Raw genomic sequence first — 22,749 nt, 5'->3', positions numbered from 1 at the left:
CTCTTTTATACAAATTGCTTAGCTAGATAGCCCGTGAGCTTACAATCTAAAGGATACAATGGGGATTTGAGACAAGAGGTAGCAGCGGGGATTTGGAAGTGATGGTTAAAAGAAGTTAAGAGAGTTGCAGCTATGGGTAACATATAAAGGGACTGAGAGGGTAATTGAGCGAGACTCTCAAACAGCTGGAGGACTATGCCATATATTTATCCAGCAGTAAGATGTCAATGGTTTTTGTACCTGGGTTGCACCTGCAGCAAATGCCAGCTGTCATGGTAGAATAAACCACAGCCAATGCAGGACCATACTCATTGACTGAGAGTGCTATGGATTGCAGTCCTGCATATCTTTTCTTTACTTTATAGAGCAATCTGGATTGTCTTGCAGAAGAAGACCAGATGAAGGGGAAGCAGCTGCAGATGCCCGTATATGTTGTCAAACTGCTAAAATGGTTCCATACCTTATCATGGAACAGCACCAGGCCACTCCTGGCACCATAACTACTACAGCTGTCATGTTCTCGATCAGGTCAGATAGGAGACGATTGCCAGGTTTAACAGAAGTGACTTTATTCGTAGCTTTTGACATTATAACAGTATTTTTAGTAGAATAAATAAGCAAAAGGGAGAAATAGTCATTAAGGCAATACGTCCTATATAGTAAACAACCAAGAGTGCAAATAATAAAGCTGGAGAAGAAGTATAGTGAAGATAACAAGACAGGTATTCGTAACTTTTAAAGAAATCAGGAATGAAAGGAACGCATTAGATATCAAATTGCAGCAATGTCCAGATAGTGGGTTTTGCAGGTTTGTATTTATCAAGGTAGTTAGGATAATTCAATAGCAATCCAAGTAGGAAGGGTGCAGGATTGAATGAATCAGGTAGGCAGGTTAAATCAATAGTAGATCAAGTAGTTAAGGTGCAGGTTTGAAGCAATTCAGGCAAGTACAGGAGAGTTGATAATAATCCAAATTAGGAAGGGGAAAGGACTGTAGCAGTTCAAGCAGGATGCAATGCAGGTTAGTACAGTATCGCTCACAGGAGCCAGGATCTGAAGTTCTTGGTATGAACACCAACTTCAATGTAATGGCCTCTTGCTTTGTTGGGTGTGGCCATTGATAGCAGGACTTATTAACATAGGATACAGGTGAGTATGATGTGACTAGTGGCTAGGGGTGAAAACCAGGACCTGCATTTAAAGGGACGGTAACAAAGAAAAAAGTCATCATAAGAATATGACAACATCAAGCTGGAGTGTTCCTATAAATTGCAGTAAATATGTTTGGAAATGCATTTGTGGAAAAAAAAAGAGAAAAAAAAAAAAAACTTTAATTGTATTCTGAATTACCTTTATGGCCATCTGTATCTTCTGAAGTCATTTAAATGTTCCAGAAAAGCCTCTCATCCTGGTCACACCCCAAGCTACATCTTCAAAAGGCAAAAATGTCCCCTTCAGCCATTTAAAATGTTGAGAGGTATGTAGATTGTAAAAATATTAGTGTATGTGTTTAATAAAAAAATACATGTAAAGGTACAGTAAAAAAAAGGCTGCCGTCTTCTGCCTTATCTATAGAAACCAACTGATGGCACGTTCTGAAGCAGGGTAATCATTGCCATTCTGGCTTCATTCCTAGTGCATTGGTGCCAGACCAAAGTGGCATATATCAATCCATTACTATATTCTCAGAGCAAAAGCAAAACGCATAGTTGTCATGGCATTGGCATTAACATTGACAGGTGGAGGAGGAACCAAATTTTATATTAATCTAGAAAATGTTTATATAAGATTTTCTACTCTTTAATCTAAACTTAGCTTGTATGTACCATTACAGTATGTATGTACCATTATCTTTTAAGAAGTGCCTTAAAACCCATCTCTTTAGGAAAGCATATGGCCTCCAAGACTAACCCTTACCTCACATACCTGTCCTCACCTTATTTGATTGCAAATTCCTGTCCTATTGTGTTTTACACCCACCTCCTATAGAATGTAAGCTCGATCGAGCAGGGTCCTCTTCAACCTATTGTTCCTGTAAGTTTATTTGTAATTGTCCTATCTATAGTTAAATCCCTTCTCATAATATTGTAAAGCGCTACGGAATCTGTTGGCGCTATATAAATTGCTATAATAATAATAATAATAATACAGATTTGCTTTAACCCCTTAAGGACACATGACATGTGTGACATGTCATGATTCCCTTTTATTCCAGAAGTTTGGTCCTTAAGGGCATGACTGCTGACCCATACCCATCCCCCTCCACCGCTGCCCCCCAATAACACACATGACACCTTCTTGTAGTGGATAAGGGCAACATCTACATAAGCAATTTTAAACGATGTCCAACTCTCAGTTGTTGGGCAGTTGCCCAACAGACAGTTCCCCCAAACTTTTGTTCCACAAGTCTCAACTTGCCATCAGCTCCGTGCAGGCTGTCGTCTCCCGAAAGTGCCTTTTTCATCTGCGCTGTCCAGGAAAACCCGCCAAGCCATGATAACACATACAAAAGAAAACAAGGCACCAAGAACACAACACCAGAAACAGGGAGGGAGGGAAAACAGTCAGGGGCCCTCAACTGATCCTGCCGACTGGTAAGTCTCCTCCCTCTCCCTTTCCACAAAACCCCTCACATTGCAACATTTGTTTCACTTTTTATCCAGTCCACAATCCTGGGCAGCAGTCATGCTCCCCCTTCCCTAGTTGTCCACCGGGAAACTTGATTGACTTACCATCTTCTTGGTTTGTTGATCGCCTACTGCGTAAGCTGCACAGTCCAGAGTTTTGCAGCAAACGCGTGAATATCTTTTTTTTTTTTTTTTTGTTAGAGTTCCCAGTTTATGTGATGCATAGATTTTTGTGTATTTATTTATGTAATGTAAAAAAACAGGTCCAGTCCCATCTGGAGTGTCACATTTTTTTTTCAGAAAGTAACCCAACAATATTACAGGGCATCAGCAATTTCACTAATCAAAACTACTATTAGTATAGCATTGGGGAAGTACAGTGGTAGAATTCTGCTGCAGAACTGTCTGCACTCAAACCGAATTATAATTTATTCACAAAATCAATTAATAAACACTTAATTGCATTCTTATGATAAGCAGATGCTGTGCGCATCAACAAAGGAACAGAGAAGGGAATTTTTATTTTTTTATCTGTCAATCTGGCAAAATGTCTACAGTGACTTAGTAAAAAATACCCTAATGAATTATTTTATAGCAACAATTTATTTTTAAAGCTTGTGCTATAAATTCCACCCAATGTTACTGCCTTTTTAATACTGTGGAGACCTCTACGCAGTAACAGGGACTTTTTAATTGCCAACTGATCCGTGAAACTGACACAGTTTGTCAGACACAGTGCTGGGACTGTGACAGTCTGCAGCGGAAATCAAGGTTAATCCTGACAGCTGAAAAAAGTGATTTATAGGAATTCTCTGAAGATGTATGTGTGTGACACTGACTTCAAAGGGATTGACTAAATAAAGTTAATGTGCATCTTTCTTACAGGTATACTCAATAAAGTGAGAATTTGGAGGGAAATTGAAAATTCAAAGGAACACTACAGTGTTAGGAATATAATTGTTTATGCTACACAACAATGAAAATGTATCCCAGATAAGCCTACTTACTATCTAATTTACTTTTTTATTTTTTTACTTGGGTTGAACTGAAACCATTTGCTTCTCTGAATAAAAACCTCAAATTGTGTAGATTTACTTCATTTTAAAGGGACACCGTAGGCACACAGACCACTTCCGCCAATTGAAGTAGTCTGGGTGCCAACTCCATCACCCTTAACCCTGCAAGTTTAATTATTGGAGTTTTTATAAACTGCAATAATTCCCATGCACGGTTAAGTCATCCTGTAGTGTCTGTCTACCAGATAGCCACTAGAGGGACTTCCGGCTTCTCAGTCGCCGGAATCCCCATAGGAAGCCATTGAATAATGCTTTCCTATGGGGAGGTCTAATGCGCACGCGCAATCATTGCCGCGCATGAGCATTAGGTCGGTGGGGAGGAGCGTGGGCGGAGCCTGACCCAGCACAGAGGAACATCGGCGCTGGATTCAGGTAAGTGACTGAAGGAGTTTTAACCACTTCAACGACATGGGATGGAGAAGGGCACTCCAGGATTCTGCAGTGCCAGGAAAACTAGGTTGTTTTCTTGGCACTAGAGAATCCCTTTAACTTTTTGAGTATTGCACAATCACTAACTATACTTTTTCAGTGTCACTTGGAATCCCAAATATGTTATATTCTAGAAAGTGAAGTAATTTCCACGCATTATACACTGTGATTTGCACTGGGTCTAGATTGATATATTTTCCCAGGCTTGCATGCTGCTGACGTGTCTGATTCCTGTAGAGATCAGGTCGTGAAAGGCCATTAAAAAAAACAAAAAACAACACAGTTGTACTGACCAAACCAGTCATTGACGGGGAAGTAGAATAGAATAGTTTCTTGTATAAACTTTACATTACCAGGAGATTTTTTACGTTTTGGTTCCAATGGAAAAATAGTTGGCTGTCACTTTAAATGCAGATTGATGATTCTTCAGTTAAGAAGAGACAATCCTTGCTTTGGTCCAAAATACCTCTGTTCCTGTTTTCTATCCTGGTGTCCCTCATTAGTGTGTAGAGTGAGTGTACAGGGGAGGGCTTACAAAGGATGCAGTCATAAGAACTGCAGCTTTTGTAATTTATTTTAGACTATAATCCCAATGAATACATACCTAAAATATGCATGCATGTATTCATTGGGAGTATATCTACTAAACTATGTGATTTTTGTTTTCTTTTCTGTAAGTGTGGAGTGTCCCTTTAAATATATGGCTATCATAAGATCATGAAGTCACTGAAAATGATATAGAATATGTACTTGCCACACCGCCCACTCTACTGTGCTCACTTTCAAGGCTGGGTACAATTGTAGAGCGTACAATTTATTAACAGGGCTATAAACTAAAGTGGGAGTTCATAGTTAATTCAGGGTACATTTTAAATTTAAGGCCAGATTCGCCGAACTGGAAACATAGCTGACTTAGGTAATTTTTCCAGTTCGGTTATTAGACCTTCAATCTGACATTCCCTTTAAATTCTCACATTAGCTAATAACCCCCTAATAGTGCAATGGAAGTGAGCACAGCATAGTGCAAAGTGAGTAAATGTCTATATCGTCGGTTTTAACCAGGACGCCTCTTCTCACCTAGTTCCTACTCGCAAAATGTTGCTTTTTAGTTTTTACCTCGGTGTGCTTGAGATCATGCATTGTATACGCATCTTTATACTGTCTATGCTTTGTGAATGTACATGACGGTATTTATGCAGATTTTGCTTGTTTTGATTATGATGATCTGAGAGTCTGTTCCTATAGGTGACCTTGATAGTTGTATATCATTTATTTGCTTATTGATATTCCATGTGCACAGGTCATTCGCTTTAGAAATGTTGACTTCAAAATTAGATATATTTACCCTTTTTGACAGGTGCCTTTTGTTAGAGAAATGGTGTTATTGACTTACATTAGTAAACAAACCGTAACCACATGTTCTCTGCTTTGCAGGTTATTGATATGCCTGAACATCACCCTGGTGACATGGGTGGGACGATGCGGCTGGGGAAAAGAAAGACGGTCTTCAACAGCGATGCTTCTATTTTAAGTGTGTGAAAGCATTTATTTATTTTTCTCTACAAATACAGGAAAGCTGGGAATTCAAAGTAAATTTCAAATGTAAGGCCAAAATAATTAAAACAAAGAACTGACTTTGGCTACTGGCTATTTTGGGCAAAAGTTTTAAATTTACATTAAATTCCCAGCAATTCTCACTTTAGTAATTAACATTGACAATTCGTGCATGGTACGCAATGCCGGCGTTTTAACTAGTTCTTGGAATTTAGTTGTCATTGCTGTGAGCCAGATTAAACTAAAGGTGATAGTGGTTCCGTACACAAAACTGACAATTTTGCCAGTGTAAAGAAATGAAACGGACACTCTAAGCCCTATTACCTACGATCCTTCCAGACCATCATACAATATGAAGCCATATTGTAGATCTGGCAGACAGGTGAGCGGTGGAGGCGGGCAGCGAGGGAGCTCTGATCTCCCTGCTCAGCTCCCTCGCTCGCCTCTTAGTGATACCGGGGCCGGAGTGACGTCATATTCCGGCTCTGTCATCACTGCGGTGTGCGCGAGGGAGCTGAGCAGGTAGAGCTCAGAGGAAAGTGCTCCCTCGGCACCTGCATGATACATTGGTGCATGCCAGCCTCGGGGGGCCCTGAGGTGGCCAGCCAGCTCCTGGGCCCCCCAGGGCAATAGGCTGACAAGGCATTTGCCAGGGCGGTTGGGGGGCAGCTTTTTTTGCCGCCCCCCTGAAAGTGCCTCCCAAGGCAAATGCCTTGTCAGCCTCGCATTAGATACAGCGCTGCATAGATGGAAATGATTTATTAATGATACAAGTCACAAGCTTTACAGATAGTTGCTCGAAGGCAGTGTCTAACATAGGAAATAAAGAAGAAAGATGAGCAATGGTGCAGAATACCAGGAAGAGGTGTAGAAGCATGGCCCTGGACATTCCTTATGATAGTAAGATATTCCTATGTGAAAGCTTATTGAGGGGAAAAGGGCAATCAGAGCTGCAATGGGATTAGGTGAGCCATGTGCAATCACAACTATGTTTTCAACCAATCAGAAGCCATTTAATATTCACATTTAGTATTCACATCCTAATCAAAGACCAGAAAATAAAAATAGCACAATAAATGAAACAGCAGTCCTTGACCTGTGATAAATTGCATTTATCAATGAAATTTTAATATTTATGACAAATACGGTTTTCAGACTGATTAGCAATAGGTGCACACATTTAAATAATGAACACGTCCTCAACAAAAACAGGAGGCAAAAACAAAAGTCAATAAAATGTATTTAAATGAGTTTTTCTGAGAATTCATAGGTGGCTATACATGTAAAATAGAGAAAACATGAATACTAAAAGGTTTAATGTTAGTGACACACTCACAGTATTAGAGCAGACAAAGGGCTACCAACAGTAGATAGTGTAGCAGTATTTATGTATATATTCCTAGCCACTTGTTTATGCTCATGTACATAAACATGGATTGCAGAGATCAGTGATATTATCTTTCTGTCTTTATATATTTGTTGATCTGTGTGTTACTGATCAGTATCATTTTTAAGTTTCAGTTATTTTGTTATGTGGGACATTTTCCGTTTGACAGTAGGTTTCAGATATAAATTATCAATTGTATTGAGAATTGTGTTGTGTATTTGCTGTTTTGTATTGTCTGCAGATTTCGAGCATCTATATATTTTTTTTCTCTTTCAGAGAAGCTCTACGGTAACCCTGATTGTGTAGAGGAACGTCACAGACACCGGTACGAGGTACGTGTTTTTACACACACTTTGGTGCCCTTCTGGTGTAACAGATTTTTATCACACAAAGAATGGAATATTAGGAAATCTGCTCATCTCTAACATAGTGTGCACTTAAACAGTTAAAATGTCTGCTTTGTGCTGATGCTAAGAATTCACTATAACTCCAGTACAGTGTGTAGCCCCAGAGAAAATGCTCTATTTTCAGAGCGCTGTACTTTAAATAGCCTCAGAGTTGGTACATTACCTCTCATGCCCCATGTTTTTTTACCATGTAACAAATGGAGTACATATTTGAAATTCCAGGCTTTTTTTTCTTCAATATTCCTTATTTTTGAAGTGCGGTGAAAATTGCACAGAGTGACAGTGACATATAGTTAAGATGCATTATGACTGAATACAGGGTTAGAGTTAAAACACAAAATGTCAGGAGAAGCTGCACATTTTTATTTTTTTTTTTAAATCGTAGAACAAGAATTAGTTGCAGCGCAAGTGTTTACATACATGCTTATAATTCCACGTCGAGATGGACAAGTGTTCAGTATCACTTAGGTTGAAACAGAGATATGGAATGTGAAGGAATTGCACTATTACAAACTAAAATAAAAGGCTAGCAGAACTGTAGTTAATTTCAAGCTGTAAATACCACGGGGAGACCAGGCTCAGCTGCACAGGTGATTGGGGCACCTTGACAGGATAAAGCAACTTAGAATGGTGTGGCTTAATAGAAGCTTAGTAGAGGCTTACTGCTCCTGATGTAGGACATACTCTTAAAACAATAACTATGACACGGGGCATATGCTTGTAACTGCTCCTGTACTGTAAATTGTATGTTACAGAAGCTAAAGACCATGTAACAGGTACCAACATAACAACCCCCCATGAAAGATCCCCCCCCCCCCCCCCTCTTCCACCTCTGCCGTTTCCAACAGGAGAATTGGAGTGAAAGTCCCAGCACGCAGACAAATCTATCAGAGTCCTCTCCACCAGCCATAAGCCCTATTTGAGCAGACATCTGGCACCCTAGGATCCATTGCTCCAATATATATCAAGCAGGGAGGGGGGACGAAAAAAATATATAATAAAAAAAATTAATAATAATTCATTAAATAATAAATAATAATAAAAAAAATATAATAATAATAATAATAAAAAAAAAAAATAATAAAATAATTAATAATATATCAAAATGCCCACCCCCACCAACACATACACAAACACACACTGCATCACACACACTCACACTTCATTCATACACTCACACTGCACTCATACACACACACTGCACTCATACACACACACTGCACTCATACACACACACTGCACTCATACACACACACTGCACTCATACACACACACTGCACTCATACACACACACTGCACTCATACACACACACTGCACTCATACACACACACTGCACTCATACACACACACTGCACTCATACACACACACTGCACTCATACACACACACTGCACTCATACACACACACTGCACTCATACACACACACTGCACTCATACACACACGCACTGCACTCATACACACACGCACTGCACTCATTATATACACACACTGTAAATAAATATTCAATTAATATAATTTATTTAGGATCTAATTTTATTTCGAAATTTACCAGTAGCTGCTGCATTTCCCGCCCTAGTCTTATACTCGAGTCAATAAGTTTTCCCAGTTTTTTGGGGTAAAATTAGGGGCCTCGGCTTATATTCGGGTCGGCTTATACTCGAGTATATACGGTAATTTAATTTAGTACCCTTGGGTCCATACTAATTTACTTTGTTTTATATAAAATCATCAGTAAAATGCACATTAGAGGTGAATGAGGTGTATAATGACATGGACACTATTTATTGTAAAACTACTAGCTGAGATTTATGCTATAATATAGAATGACTAACATATCCATAGTTACTGTCTGCAGGCAGTGTGGAGTCACGCCACTAAGCAAGCAAGAAACAAAACGCAGCATAAAAACAAACAAAAAACTCCAACCTCTTGTTAAGGTTTATATATTACTAGTCTTTTTTTCTTTGTTGCAATTGTATCTAAACTATCAGTCATTGCTGAGCTTTATATGTTATCCATTACTATTGCAGATTTTGTTAGGAATAAATTTAACACTGAAAAAAAAATCAGACAATCACAAGGATATATACTAGTGTGAAGTTTTGATGGACCTTATCCTACATTAAAAAAGAACACCATGCTATCTTTAGAGACCTTAACCCCTTAAGGACCAAACTTCTGGAATAAAAGGGAATCATGACATGTCAGACATGTCATGTGTCCTTAAGGGGTTAAAGGAAAACTCCAAGCAGCAAAACACCTTCATCTAAATGAAATTGTTATGGTGGCAGAAGGAACCCCAGGCTCACTCTTACCTCAAGGGGTAAAACCATTCTCAAACAGTTTAACCACAAAGTTGCCCACAGCGGCAATCTGAGTACAAAGTGCTGCTGGGCAGGGACGCTGCTGATTGGCTGAGAGCGGTCACCGATGCTCTCTGCCAGTCAGTGACCCCTTATTCACAAAGCTGGTTTGCAAAAGGTTTCTTTGCAAGCCAGTTTTGTGAATGGGGAGTCACTGATTGGCTGAGAGTGTCAGCTGACCAGTCACAGCCAATCAACGGCTGCGGCACTCCACACTTCCTGACAGATACATTTCATAAACCAGATGCCGCACTGGGGGAAACTCAGACTGCCGCTGGAGACAAATTTGGGGTTAAACCAGTTTAACCCCTTAAGGTAAGATTTTTTCACGGGGACTCCTAGCACCTAAAGGCACCATAACAACTTAATGTACATGAAACCGTCCCTTCAAAGTCTTACTACTTGATTTACTAGACTAGAGTCTTAGAAAGGGACTCTTGTAACAACTTACCTTCTCATTTAAGTTGCAGATATTTTTGAATGCAAAATGTAATTGGATGCCACAGGTAGCATCTAGTTACCCTCAACATCATGCTTTCAGTCGTACTGCCTGGTAGACTCTTACTACTGACATTGGATTGCACCCCACAAGTGGGGTTTTGTACTGTAGTGCCACATCAGTATTCTTTATTTTCTCTAAAAATTATTGAGATTACCCTGAGCACCAAAATGGACATCTTCCCACCATTCTGACTGACATTCTCTACAATCCTATTCAAAATGGCAGCAAATGCATTATACACATTTCTACTTTCATAGTCTTAAATAATGCAGACAAATAATGCTTATGGAAGTATTAATTTATAAGGGCAATAGAATAATCAATAAAACTGCAAATGGGACACCTTCTTTGTTTTAAAAAATGACTTCTATATTTCTTGGATTACACGAAAAAGATTTAATAAAGGCTACAGACTGTTGATTGAATATGTTAACATCAACCGTATGCCAGGAATTGATTAACACGTGCAACATACTTGCTATTGCAATGTAGACAATTAATAAGTCTGTATGATCACATAATGTCCGAAATGCCAATATTGCACCGTGCCAGAGATGGATTGTTGTGACAACCTGAAGCTTTGCCAAAATGTAGAAACATTCTGATTCCAAATCAATAACTGAATTATGAAAAGGCCATTAGAATGAATGTCTTTGGAATAAACATGCCAACTGAACACATAGGGGAACAAATGGTTTATATCAATATAGCAGTTGCTTGGAAAAAGATACAGTGTACACTGGAACATTAATGAGAGATTATTCATTAAAGTAAAAAAGAAGTGTCTGAAAAACAACCTGAGAAATGAAGGAAAAAGTGATCTAAAGACAATTTTAAAAGTATGCAGTGTCCTCCAACATTAAAGACAGATAATAAAATCCCAATTACTTAGTAATAATATCAGAGTAGTTGACTTGGAAAGGTACATTTATCTTGATTTTGTTCTAGGGGGTTCTAGATATCATCCTTGCCAGGAATAAAACTGTGACTTCCCTAAAGTGAAAATACTTTAAAATTAATTTGGCTGACAGGGGACGTGGTCTCAGCTCTGATCAGAATGGCCGCTTAGTACTCCTGCTCTGCTCCACGTAGCCCATAAATAAGCTTTTTGTAGAATACCATCTGCACAAACCCTACTAAATGGGAAAACCCCGTCGGCAAGACCCCCAGCAGACGCCAATGGACACTCAGAATAGGTGACAGACGGGCACTATGGACCGGTTTCTCCGACCACCGACTGGGGTGCAACAAGAGGCTACCGGCCCTAATATGGCACCCGCCCTACCTAAGAACGTGGAGACTTCAGAGACGGCGGCTTTGAATAGAATCAGTGCGGACCTCTGCTTGATGGCTTCATCTATGGCCACTAAGCAAGATATGCAGATACTCACTGCCACTTTGAATGAGACGATCAAGACGGAAATGGCCCCTCTGCGTGCTGAGGTAGCTGCACAGGGCTCCAAGCTGCAAACTCTGGAAGGGAATACCCAATGCCTGTCTGAAAGAACAGTTGCTACAGATGTGTGCTGTGGTTGTCAGACAAGGCGCTATGTTATTGGCAATGCGGCGTCAGGTGGAGGACCTGGACAACCACGGCCGCCGTTGTAATATCCGCATCAGGGACGTGCCAGAGCATGAAGGGAACGAGGATATTGGAGCGACACTAATCTATTCTGCTTGATCCTGGGTGTGGAGGCTCCAGACTGGTTCGAATTAGAACAAGCACATCGTGCTCGAGTGGACGAAGCTGCCCCCCGGGATATTGTGTGCTGTCTTCATTCGTTTCCTGTAAAGGATAAAATTATGCGAAAAGCACGAAGCCGACCAACATGGGATTTTCAGGGAACACAAGTGGCTGTTTACAATGATCTCTCACCGTTTACTCTGGAAGCCAGAAGAGCGTTGAAGCCGGTGACTGAATTAATGCAGGAAGAGGATGCCACCCCGACAGGAATCATGCTGGCAGGCACTCTACCCTAACGATCCTTGAGCCCACCAAGACCAGAGGAATAGAAATGAAAAAGAGGTAAGGAAGGATAACTTAAAATTAGCGAACGGGAATAAATTCCCTGGATTAGTTTCAATACCTTGGTCTACTACAGTAAATTACTTAATACGATGGAGCCAAAAACTATTTCCAATTTTTTGGGGGGAACTGTTGGGGGAGATTTGCATCTTGCACGGTGGCCCAATTTAAACACCCTTTATCACCATTTTATCCTTTGCAATACATCCCAACTAACTTATTTGAGGCGGAGTATTGTACCATTTATACCTATTCATTCCTTGGGAAGTATTGAATATGCTAAATGAGATGATATATTACTTATAATGTTTTATAATGTTTTTTATTTATTTTTTATCTGTCCCCCCCCCCCCCCCCCCCTATTCTCTTTCACTCATATACTGAAGGGAAATTATGTTGATTGAGCTACTTTATATTGTCACCTTTGTGGGGAGTAAGGTGTTATTTGTGGGTTATTTGTGTTGGTGGTCTCCCATCTCCTGAGGGTGTATTGTGTGACTATTGCCTACTAGTTGCACAATGGGGATGGCATGGTGCCCATGCTGGTTTTGCTTTAGGGTTTTTTTTGTGTGTTTCTCATTTATCTTCCTCATTAAGGATTTGTCTTGGTTGTTGAAGTGATGATGAAACCTAGCAAGCCCAAATACACCACCTCTCTGAGATGTATGGTACTGGGGTAGGGGTAGGGGTGGAGGTTTGGAAGACAGTTGGACAGGGGGGCTCTTAAGGTTGGATGCTTCTATAATATTAGAAGATTCATATGTAAATATTGGTCATTAACTTCCTAGTTGGAATACTGTAATGTTATTATTCATATTGGGGTGTGGAGTGGGGATGGGGAATATTGGTAAATAGATGAGCCTAGGTTTTTTGTTTTCTTTTTATTTATTATGAGTAAACATCTCTAGATAGGGGATTCTGGTGTTAGAAGCTTTTTACTGGAGGTAGGTATGGGGATGAGGGATGAATATCTAGGTGTTGATGTTATATTTCACATATGCTTTGAGATCGCAAATATGCCATACAATATATAAACCCTTGTTTTAGGCACACGAGTGACGGGATGAATATGGAGGACTAATATTATGGAAAAGCATGTATATATTCATTTTTGTTCTTTTGTAAATAGGGGAAATTTTATTTTTTTTATTTTATTTTTTCCACCAGAGGTATAGTTATTGCTGGACTACCGGAGTGGGCACTAATGGTAGGATTATCATTATTATTGCCATATTAGATTGTGGCTGGTTCTAAACTCTAGAGGCGCTACCACAATTCCTAACCATACTCATGTGTGTATTATTGGTGGTGGGGTATTGGAGTCCTGTTAGTTCAGACAGGTTATTGGTGTGGGGACATTACTGGCCTTCACCACCACAGCAGTCAACTCCAAAGTGGGGGGGGGGGGGGGTGGGGGGAGAAGGGGGACAAAGAAGGTATTAGCTAAGTTACAGGATTTTGTGGAATGGTTCTTAATTTTGGGTGGTGATCTTATTGTTCCCTTAGACCCCATTTCTGATTATTCATCGGGACATAGTAGTCTCTCACAGCAGAGCATTCGGGTTATTCAACAAGCTCTTCATAAGTTACGTCTTGTGGACTGTTGGAGGCCGCTTTACCCCTTAAGGACACATGACATGTGTGACATGTCATGATTCCCTTTTATTCCAGAAGTTTGGTCCTTAAGGGGTTAAACCTGATTGTAGGGATTATACTTATTATTCCGCTTTACATGCCCGTTACACCCCAATTGATTATTTATTTGTACAACAGGAAGCCCTTACATATTTGCAACGAGTAGACATTTATTCGTCTACATGGTCAGACCATTGCCCTGTTCGGATGGTGTTAGATTCACCCTTAGTTAAACTAGCACAGTGGACATGGAGGTTGAATTAATCACTGTTACTTGATTTGAATGTCAGGGAACAGGTGGTTCAAGCCCTGGATTTATATTTTTCTGAAAACACCACTGAAGACATGTCACCGATTACGGTATGGGAGGCACAAAAAAGTGTCACCAGGGGTTGTTTATTGGGAATTGCTACGCAGAAAAAGAAGATGGCGGTGCAACAGGTGACCAACCTTCATCACTTTGGAATCTTAACATAAACGATCACGATTGGAACAGGTCTATAGAAAATTATTAGATGCCAGAAGGCAATTGACTGACCTAGTAACGTGTAAACATTTTAAAGGACTCCAGCAATCTAAGGGATTCTTTTGCACCCATGCACATAAAGGAGGTTGGATGTTAGCATGAATGCTACAGGGTACACTGCCTCTCACACAAGTACATAAACTTAAATAGGCTACGGGGGAATTACACCTTTCCCACAGGCTATTGCTGAAGAATTCAGATCTTACTATTCCTCTTTATATATTATCTCTGCAAATCAACCCTTGGGCTCCAGAGCAGAATTAGACTCTTGTATAAAATGTTATCTGATAGACCATGCACCACCTTCAATATCTGACGAAGTTGCTGATTTGCTTGATTTACCTATTAATAAAGAGATCCAGGTCGCGATTAGGAAAGCTAAAACAGGTAGAGCTCTTGTCCCAGATGGATTTTTGTTTGGTTATTATAAGATATTTCAACAAATCTTGGTGCCTAGACTGTTAAAGGCACTTACAATACAGTATCTGAAGGTGGAGTGTTCCATGCAAAATTGTTGACGGCTACGATAACTATTTTGTTGAAACCGGGCAAGGACCCAGAAGCTTGTAGCAGTTATCAACCAATCTCTCTACTTAATGTAGACATGAAACTATTTACGAAAATTCGAGCTACAAGGATGCGAGCATATATACCCAATCTAGTTCATATTATTATTATTATTATTATTATTATTATTATGTTATTTATATAGTGCCAACAAATTCCGCGGCACTTTACAGTGGGTGGACGAACAGACATGTAGTTGTAACCAGACAAGTTGGACACACATGAACAGAGGGGTTGAGGGCCCTGCTCAATGAGCTTACATGCTAGAGGGAGTGGGGTAAAGTGATATAGATCAAACAGGATTTATCCCTGGTAGGGAAGCAAGGGATAGTACTCTTCGGCTTTTTACACTTCAACATGTAGCTTGTGGAGGGGGTTGACCAATGCTACTACTGTCTACGAACGCCGAAAAGGCGTCTGACTATGTGGATTGGGAATTTTGTGCTTCGGACGATGGGGTTTGGTAATAGGCTTATTAGCTGGATAGAGGCTCTCTATAGCTATCCAAATGCAGAGTTAACGGGGCTTTAACTGATAGTTTCCCTATATTTAATTGAAAGAGACAGGGCTGCCCCCTCACACCCTTGCTGTTCGCAATATTACTTGAACCCTTTTTTGCCTGGCTTGGCCGTGTTGCGGTTCTTAAGATGAATGTCCTACCAAGATTGTTATATATTTTCCAGACAGTGCCTATGTCCCTGCCTAAAGCGTTTTTTACATCTTTGAAATCTGCGGTGATACGTTTCGTTTGGCATAGGGAAAGACCGCGTTTGAGACACAATCTGCTTTGTCTACTGTGGCACTGGGGAGGATTAGCTCTTCCCAATTTTAAAAGATATCATCAGGCAGCAGTACTACAATGGGTTATTGATTGGCATGCCAACCATTTATACAAACCATGGGTGCAATTGGATAAGAACAGTGCGGAGGTATCATTGTCTTCAGTAATATGGATCGGGGGTACGGAAGCACTTGAACAACGGGATAAAGATTTTCCTGTAAACCTAACCCTTAAGACATGGCGGGCTATGAGAGAGTTGGGCCATCTGTCCCCCACACCATGTCCGTTAATACCGCTGACATATAATCGGAACTTGGGGGGAGGTTTACTGCCTAGAGCTTGGTCTTTTCTGGGAGGAAATGGTCCAATACCGATCCTTCGGGTACTGGACACAGTAGCTGGAGAAAAGTAGTGCTATAAATATAACAGCAACAAATCCAGGAGCAAATCCAAAATAAAATGAAAGGCTAAGTGTGTTAAAATGTAACTGCAATGCAGAATCAATCATTAGCTACAATGTTATTTAAAGTGTTAAGCTGTTGTTTGTAACTATTTAAAGTTATTACTTAATTACTTCATAAAATTGAAAGGGAATAAAATAGAATAAAATAAAATAGAATAAGAATAAAGAATAATACTAATAATAAAAATAAATATAAATAAAACTAAAAATAGAAATAAAATTAAAAATACAAATGAAAAATAGATAAACTAAGATAAGATATCAGTGCTGGTATAGAGAACTCTGGCTTCTTGGTATGTGTGGATGTCTGTATGGCATGGATAACTTCAACCTAGGAAACGGAAAAGTCCCAAGGTCAAAACATCCTTATACCAATTGATATACTTTCAAGTGATTTATTAAATGAAAGATCCAATAATCTTATTGGTAAAAAATCGATGATAGTAGATATATTTATCATATAACTTAAATATATTGTGGCAAAAACCAGTAATAGAAAGCTGGCTGCCGTAAGCAATTTGAAAAACCGCCAAAAACAACTGGGGTTATAATATAGCAAAAATATTTATTAAAGATAAAATATATATATTAAAAATAGAATCACAATAGCAGCAAAAAACTGTTAGGTAAAAATTGCACAGAAAAACCTTTATCGCACACTCGGATGGATGTGGATTATCATTCACTCCAGTGTCTCTATTTAGATCGCAGGTGAGGACGGCTTGCGTGCCACAGTGCGTTCCACCTCCAGCCTCACTTGGGGGGGGACTGTACTGCTTGTCGGGTGTTGATTCTGAGACGTCTGGATTCCGGAATGGCTGTTGGGCTCCTGTGCTGATACCTCAGTCTGCTGCTTCTGAGTGAGCTTGCTATTTTGCCGCCTGACGCGTTTCATAAGGAATCGCCTTACTTCTTCAGAGATATACGTCTCTGAAGAAGTAAGGCGATTCCTTACGAAACGCGTCAGGCGGCAAAATAGCAAGCTCACTCAGAAGCAGGAGACTGAGGTATCAGCACAGGAGCCCAACAGCCATTCCGGAATCCAGACGTCTCAGAATCAACACCCGACAAGCAGTACAGTCCCCCCCCCAAGTGAGGCTGGAGGTGGAACGCACTGTGGCACGCAAGCCGTCCTCACCGGCGATCTAAATAGAGACACTGGAGTGAATGATAATCCACATCCATCCGAGTGTGCGATAAAGGTTTTTCTGTGCAATTTTTACCTAACAGTTTTTTGCTGCTATTGTGATTCTATTTTTAATATATATTTTTTATCTTTAATAAATATTTTTGCTTTATTATAACCCCAGTTGTTTTTGGCGATTTTTCAAATTGCTTACGGCAGCCAGCTTTCTATTACTGGGTTTTGCCACAATATATTTAAGTTGTATGATAAATATATCTACTATCATCGATTTTTTTACCAATAAGATTATTGGATCTTTCATTTAATAAATCCCTTGAAAGTATATCAATTGGTATAAGGATGTTTTGACCTTGGGACTTTTCCGTTTCCTAGGTTGAAGTTATCCATGCCATACAGACATCCACACATACCAAGAAGCCCGAGTTCTCTATACCAGCACTGATATCTTATCTTATTTTATCTATTTTTCATTTGTATTTTTATTTTTATTTTTTTTATATTTATTTTTATTATTAGTATTATTCTTTATTCTTCTATTTTATTTTATTTTATTCTATTTTATTCCCTTTCAATTTTCTGAAGTAATTAAGTAATAACTTTAAATAGTTACAAACAACAGCTTAACACTTTAAATAACATTGTAGCTAAGAACTGATTCTGCATTGCAGTTACATTTTAACACAATTAGCCTTTCATTTTATTTTGGATTTGCTCCTGGATTTGTTGCTGTTATATTTATAGCACTACTTTTCTCTAGCTCACTATTTTTATAGGTTTAGTGGATCCCTATATTTTTCCAGTTTCAGAGCTCCAAACTAAGGTCTTTTTCCCTCTTACTTTCCCCTATACTTTTTACGTATAAGGTTCATTCAGTGTCACTGGACACAGTAGGAATACGGGATATTTGCGACCTTATGAATTGATTAAATTTTGTTATATGCAGGCATGGCAGTATTATTTAAAGCTGAAGCATTGGGACCTGACCTGGTTTGAAGGGATATATGAAAGTGGTACCGCGATAAATACAGCTATTTCGGTGCTTTATCAGTATCTGCTAGTGGGAGATAGACAGTCCAAACATACGTTTAAATGGTGTTGGGAGACACTTTTAGACACAACATTTATCGAGGCCCAATTTAAAAAAGTCTTAAACTTTACAATATATGAGGTCAGTTAGTTCTAAGTACCAGGAGGTTAATTATAAACTTCTTTCATCTTGGTATCGGACCCCGGCGCTCTTACATAGGATTTTTTTGTCAGTCTCTCCCTTATCCCGGAGATGCAATACTGGTGAAGGCTTGCTTGTACACATCTGGTGGAGATTTCCCTTGATTAAACGATTTTGGGACATGGTTAAAGCTATGTTAGAGGATATCTTTGGAGAAACCCTACCATTTGGAGTGGAACACATATTTTTACAACTTGCACCTCTCCCAATCTCCAAATATAAAAATTCAATCTCGAGACATTTTTTTTTAATGCAGCAAAAGCTATGATACCTGACCTCTAGAAACAGGTAGAGATTCCCACTAAAGAACAGTGGCGGCACAGGCTTCAATAATCGGCACAGGTGATTGGCATGTTAAACAGTGGCGACCAGGGTACGAATATCTGACGAGGGGAGAGGGCAATGATTGAGGAGATAGAAGAGTGAGGAGTCCAATAGATCAGGGAGATGGTTAAGATGAGTTCGGATATTCTTTCCCTATTCCTCTTTTTCCCCTTATTGATTTCATATACCTAACAATATATTATCTATACGGGTTAATAATACTTTACTCAATTTAAGGCATACAATACAGTAGCAATCTTGGGTATTAAAATGGCTTAGTTGGTGGGAAAATCCATATAATAGTATATCAGAAATGGTTTAATGCATTAGTGTGTACGGTTTTCCCCACCCTAGATTGAGCACATCTATGTATGTATCGATTTATTTTTGACGCTAGAATGTTGGAAACCATTTTAAGATTTGTAGTTAAGGCATATCTGATGAGGTGCCTAAATTGATATGGGGGACCTGACTTTCAATGAATATTGTCCTGTTAAGTAGTCAGCTCTGTGTCGGCGGATTTTGGTGGCGCTATAGCTGGCAGATGAAGCTTTGCCAATGTATGACTCGTTGGTGATACACCTATACACCTACCGGGAATTTCTGTTCAAGTCATGGGAGAGTATACGGATGTTATAATTACCCCACTTGCTTAAATATCATTAATACATTTCAATTATGTAATAATATACCGTATTTTTGTATATTCTAAATGTTTTCGATATCTGGAACTTGCATGCCCCATACTGCTTCATTTTTTCTTACTTTTACCTTTTTTTTTTTTTCAAAATAAAAAAATCTTGAATAAAAAAAATAATAATTTTAAATTTCAGGTGAAAATAGCTGAACAGTAAATTATGTTTAACCCCTTAAGGATCAAACTTCTGGAATAAAAGGGAATCATGACATGTCACACATGTCATGTGTCCTTAAAGGGTTAAATCAGCTTCCAGTTCCGCTATGTTGGCCTTAAATTGAAATTCACTTTGTATTCTCACTTTAGTAAATAACCTTGACCGTCACATGTTGTAGCTTAAGAATTCATAACTTAACTACATCTATGTTCCTGGTACCTAGAATTACAAAATGACCCATGCTCTGGCTGACATTGCTATGTTACGTGCAACTGCTACCCCATGCTGTCCTGATGCCTTGTCTTAAAAATAAATAATTAAAAACCCATTGAAAGAAAGAAAGACATTATATAAATGTATATAAATATTTATTTGATTTTAGCCATAGTTACAAACCTGACTTAAAGGTACAATCCGAGCACCAAAACTACTCCAATGTATAGATACGTATTTCCTCATTAATATGCTGTATTTTTTTTACATGTTGTATGAATTTTTTTTACATGTACATGTTTGCATGAAATAAATAAATGGAAAAATGCTGCACCATAACCCCGCCTCTATAGCAACACTCCCTGACTCTGGAAATAGACTTCCTTATCAAAAGTATGCACACAGCTCAGCCACTGACAGCATATAGTTTCTGTGTCTGTCTGCAGTCAGGTTGTGAATTAAAAGCAGATCAGTGTTGTTGAGGCTGAGACTGTGTGCATACACTTGATAAGGAAATCTTTCTGGCACGAGGCAGACTTATGGTGTAGCATTCTGCAAAACATGTATTTTGTTTTGTTTTGATCATGCAAAAAATACAGCATATTAATGAGGCCAAAATTTCAGTTAAAGGACCGCTATAGGGTCAGGAACACAAACATGTATTCCTGACGCTATAGTGAAAACAACCATTTAGGTGGCTTGCCCCCCTCCCTTAGCCACCTCAGAATGGCTTTTTTTCCAGCTCTCCATGGCTCCGCCGGTTCTGGCCCCGCCCATTTGGCGACATCATCAAAAGTGCAGATTTTTAGCCAATCCAAAGCATTGGATTGGCTAAAATCGGCAAGGAGTGGAACCAAACCAAACCATTTTGGCCAATCAGCACCTCCTCATAGATATGCATTGAATCAATACATCTCTATGAGGAAAATTCAGCGTCCCTATGCATAGCGTGGGGACGCTGAACAGCAGGGCTGCTTACTGTGCAGCCCTGAGCCAGAAAGCCCCTCCTGTGGCCATCTAAGGAGTGGCCACTTCAGGTGTCCCTAGGGGCAATGTAAACACTGTCTTTTCTCTGAAAAGGCAGTGTTTACATGAAAATGCCTGAAGGGAGCTGTTATACTCACCAGAACAACTACATTAAGCTGTAGTTGTTCTGGTGACTTTAGTGTCTATTTAAATTGCAATGTTGTCTGTCCACTAGAGGCACTTCCTGCATTTACATGGAGTTTAACTCCGTGAAACGATGTTGGACATCCTTGTGCTTTGCATGAAGATGTCCAACATCTTCAAAATCCCCACAGTAAAACATTGATTTAGTGCTTTCCTTTGGGGAAAGTCTAATGCAAGCTGCGCATGCACATTAGGTCCTCCATCTGCCTGACATCGCTGGAGGAGGAGACCAATAGAGCGCTGAGGGATCTCGGTGCTGGAAAGAGGTAAGTGGGGAAAAAAGTTTTTTTAGGCCTTTTTGTGCAAGCGCGATGGGAGGGAGAGTGGCGGTAGGACACCTAGTAATTTAGGAATAGAGGCATACTATAGCGGTAGAAATCAAGTTTTGAATTTCTAACTCTATAGTGTTCCTTTAAGGCTGTACTGGTTCCCGAGCTATCCCTTTACTGTTCAGGTAAATTAAGTTAGTCTTTTATCCTCTAAACTGACATTATGTTCTGTCTTCCAGAATTATTCTAATCTAAATATGCTCATGAGTGTTCTGGAAGTGGCAATTCACTATTTAAATCCTTTGAGAAAACAAAATTATGGTTCATCTGTTGTAGCTTAAAATCTGCTAGCATATTTATGATTTGAATTTAGATTGATATGCAGTGAATTAAGATGGAATAACGTAATTGCTAAAATTAGAAAAGATGGAACATGTATTATACATAATTACACTTGATGTGAAATAGGTCTGTTAGTGGAAGGTGTACGAAATGAATAATTTTGAGATAAAATTTTAAAGCTTTTTTAAATACCATTTGCTTTTGTCATGCTGTGCGATTTTCTATTTCACATATAGTTTCATATGATTATAGGACAGGTATAGTGAACCTATGATGAAAATACATTCTTGTTCTGCCCATCAGACCTACGTTTCCCTTAGCAAAGGACACTGTAGTAAACCCAGTTTTTTCAAACCAAAGCATGACTAGTTTCTGGTCACTAATCATTTTGGATCATAGCTCATGTCGTGGTTTGAAAATAGCTCTGTTTAAACCGTGTCCATTGGTGAGGGTATCCGCAGAATTGTAGTATGAAGTCTGAAACATGATGTTTGTCTGTGCTCATTTGCATATCAAGCTGGGAACTCTGGGATGGTTGCGGAAACATGATTTTGTGAGTTTCTATTGCCAAGCAGCACTTCTCAAAGTCCATCTCAAGATATGCAGGTGATGCATAATAGTATTTATTGTATTTGCACTGTGGGGAGTTGTATAGTATTTGGCCTCACCACAATCTTTTTGGTACGTAGAAATATACTTTATCTAGACTTAAACGTTTAGCTCAGAACCGATGCCAATCTGATGAGATTTAAAGTTCATACAATAGTCTGTGGCTGTTTACTGGTCTCTGATCCTTTTGGATCATAGCACATGCTGTGGTTTAAAAAAAAAAAGCTGAGAATAAAACCGTGTTTAAA

General features: G+C 39.3%; 1 protein-coding gene across 2 annotated transcripts in view; it reads left to right on the top strand.

The window, feature by feature from the left end:
* Nucleotides 1-22,749, top strand: part of CTPS2 (CTP synthase 2) — a 186,324-nt gene that overhangs the window by 100,805 nt on the left and 62,770 nt on the right. For both annotated transcript variants that reach the window (XM_063449279.1, XM_063449269.1), the window contains 2 exons: nt 5,567-5,663; nt 7,350-7,405. In XM_063449279.1, the coding sequence (XP_063305349.1) occupies nt 5,567-5,663; nt 7,350-7,405 (153 nt within the window). The remainder of the gene's footprint in view (nt 1-5,566; nt 5,664-7,349; nt 7,406-22,749) is intronic.

This window comes from Pelobates fuscus, chromosome 1, assembly GCF_036172605.1.
Source record: "Pelobates fuscus isolate aPelFus1 chromosome 1, aPelFus1.pri, whole genome shotgun sequence".
Classification (NCBI taxonomy): Eukaryota; Metazoa; Chordata; class Amphibia; order Anura; family Pelobatidae; genus Pelobates; species Pelobates fuscus.
Note: the sequence above shows the minus strand (reverse complement) of the source record. Positions and strands in the feature narration are given on the sequence as shown.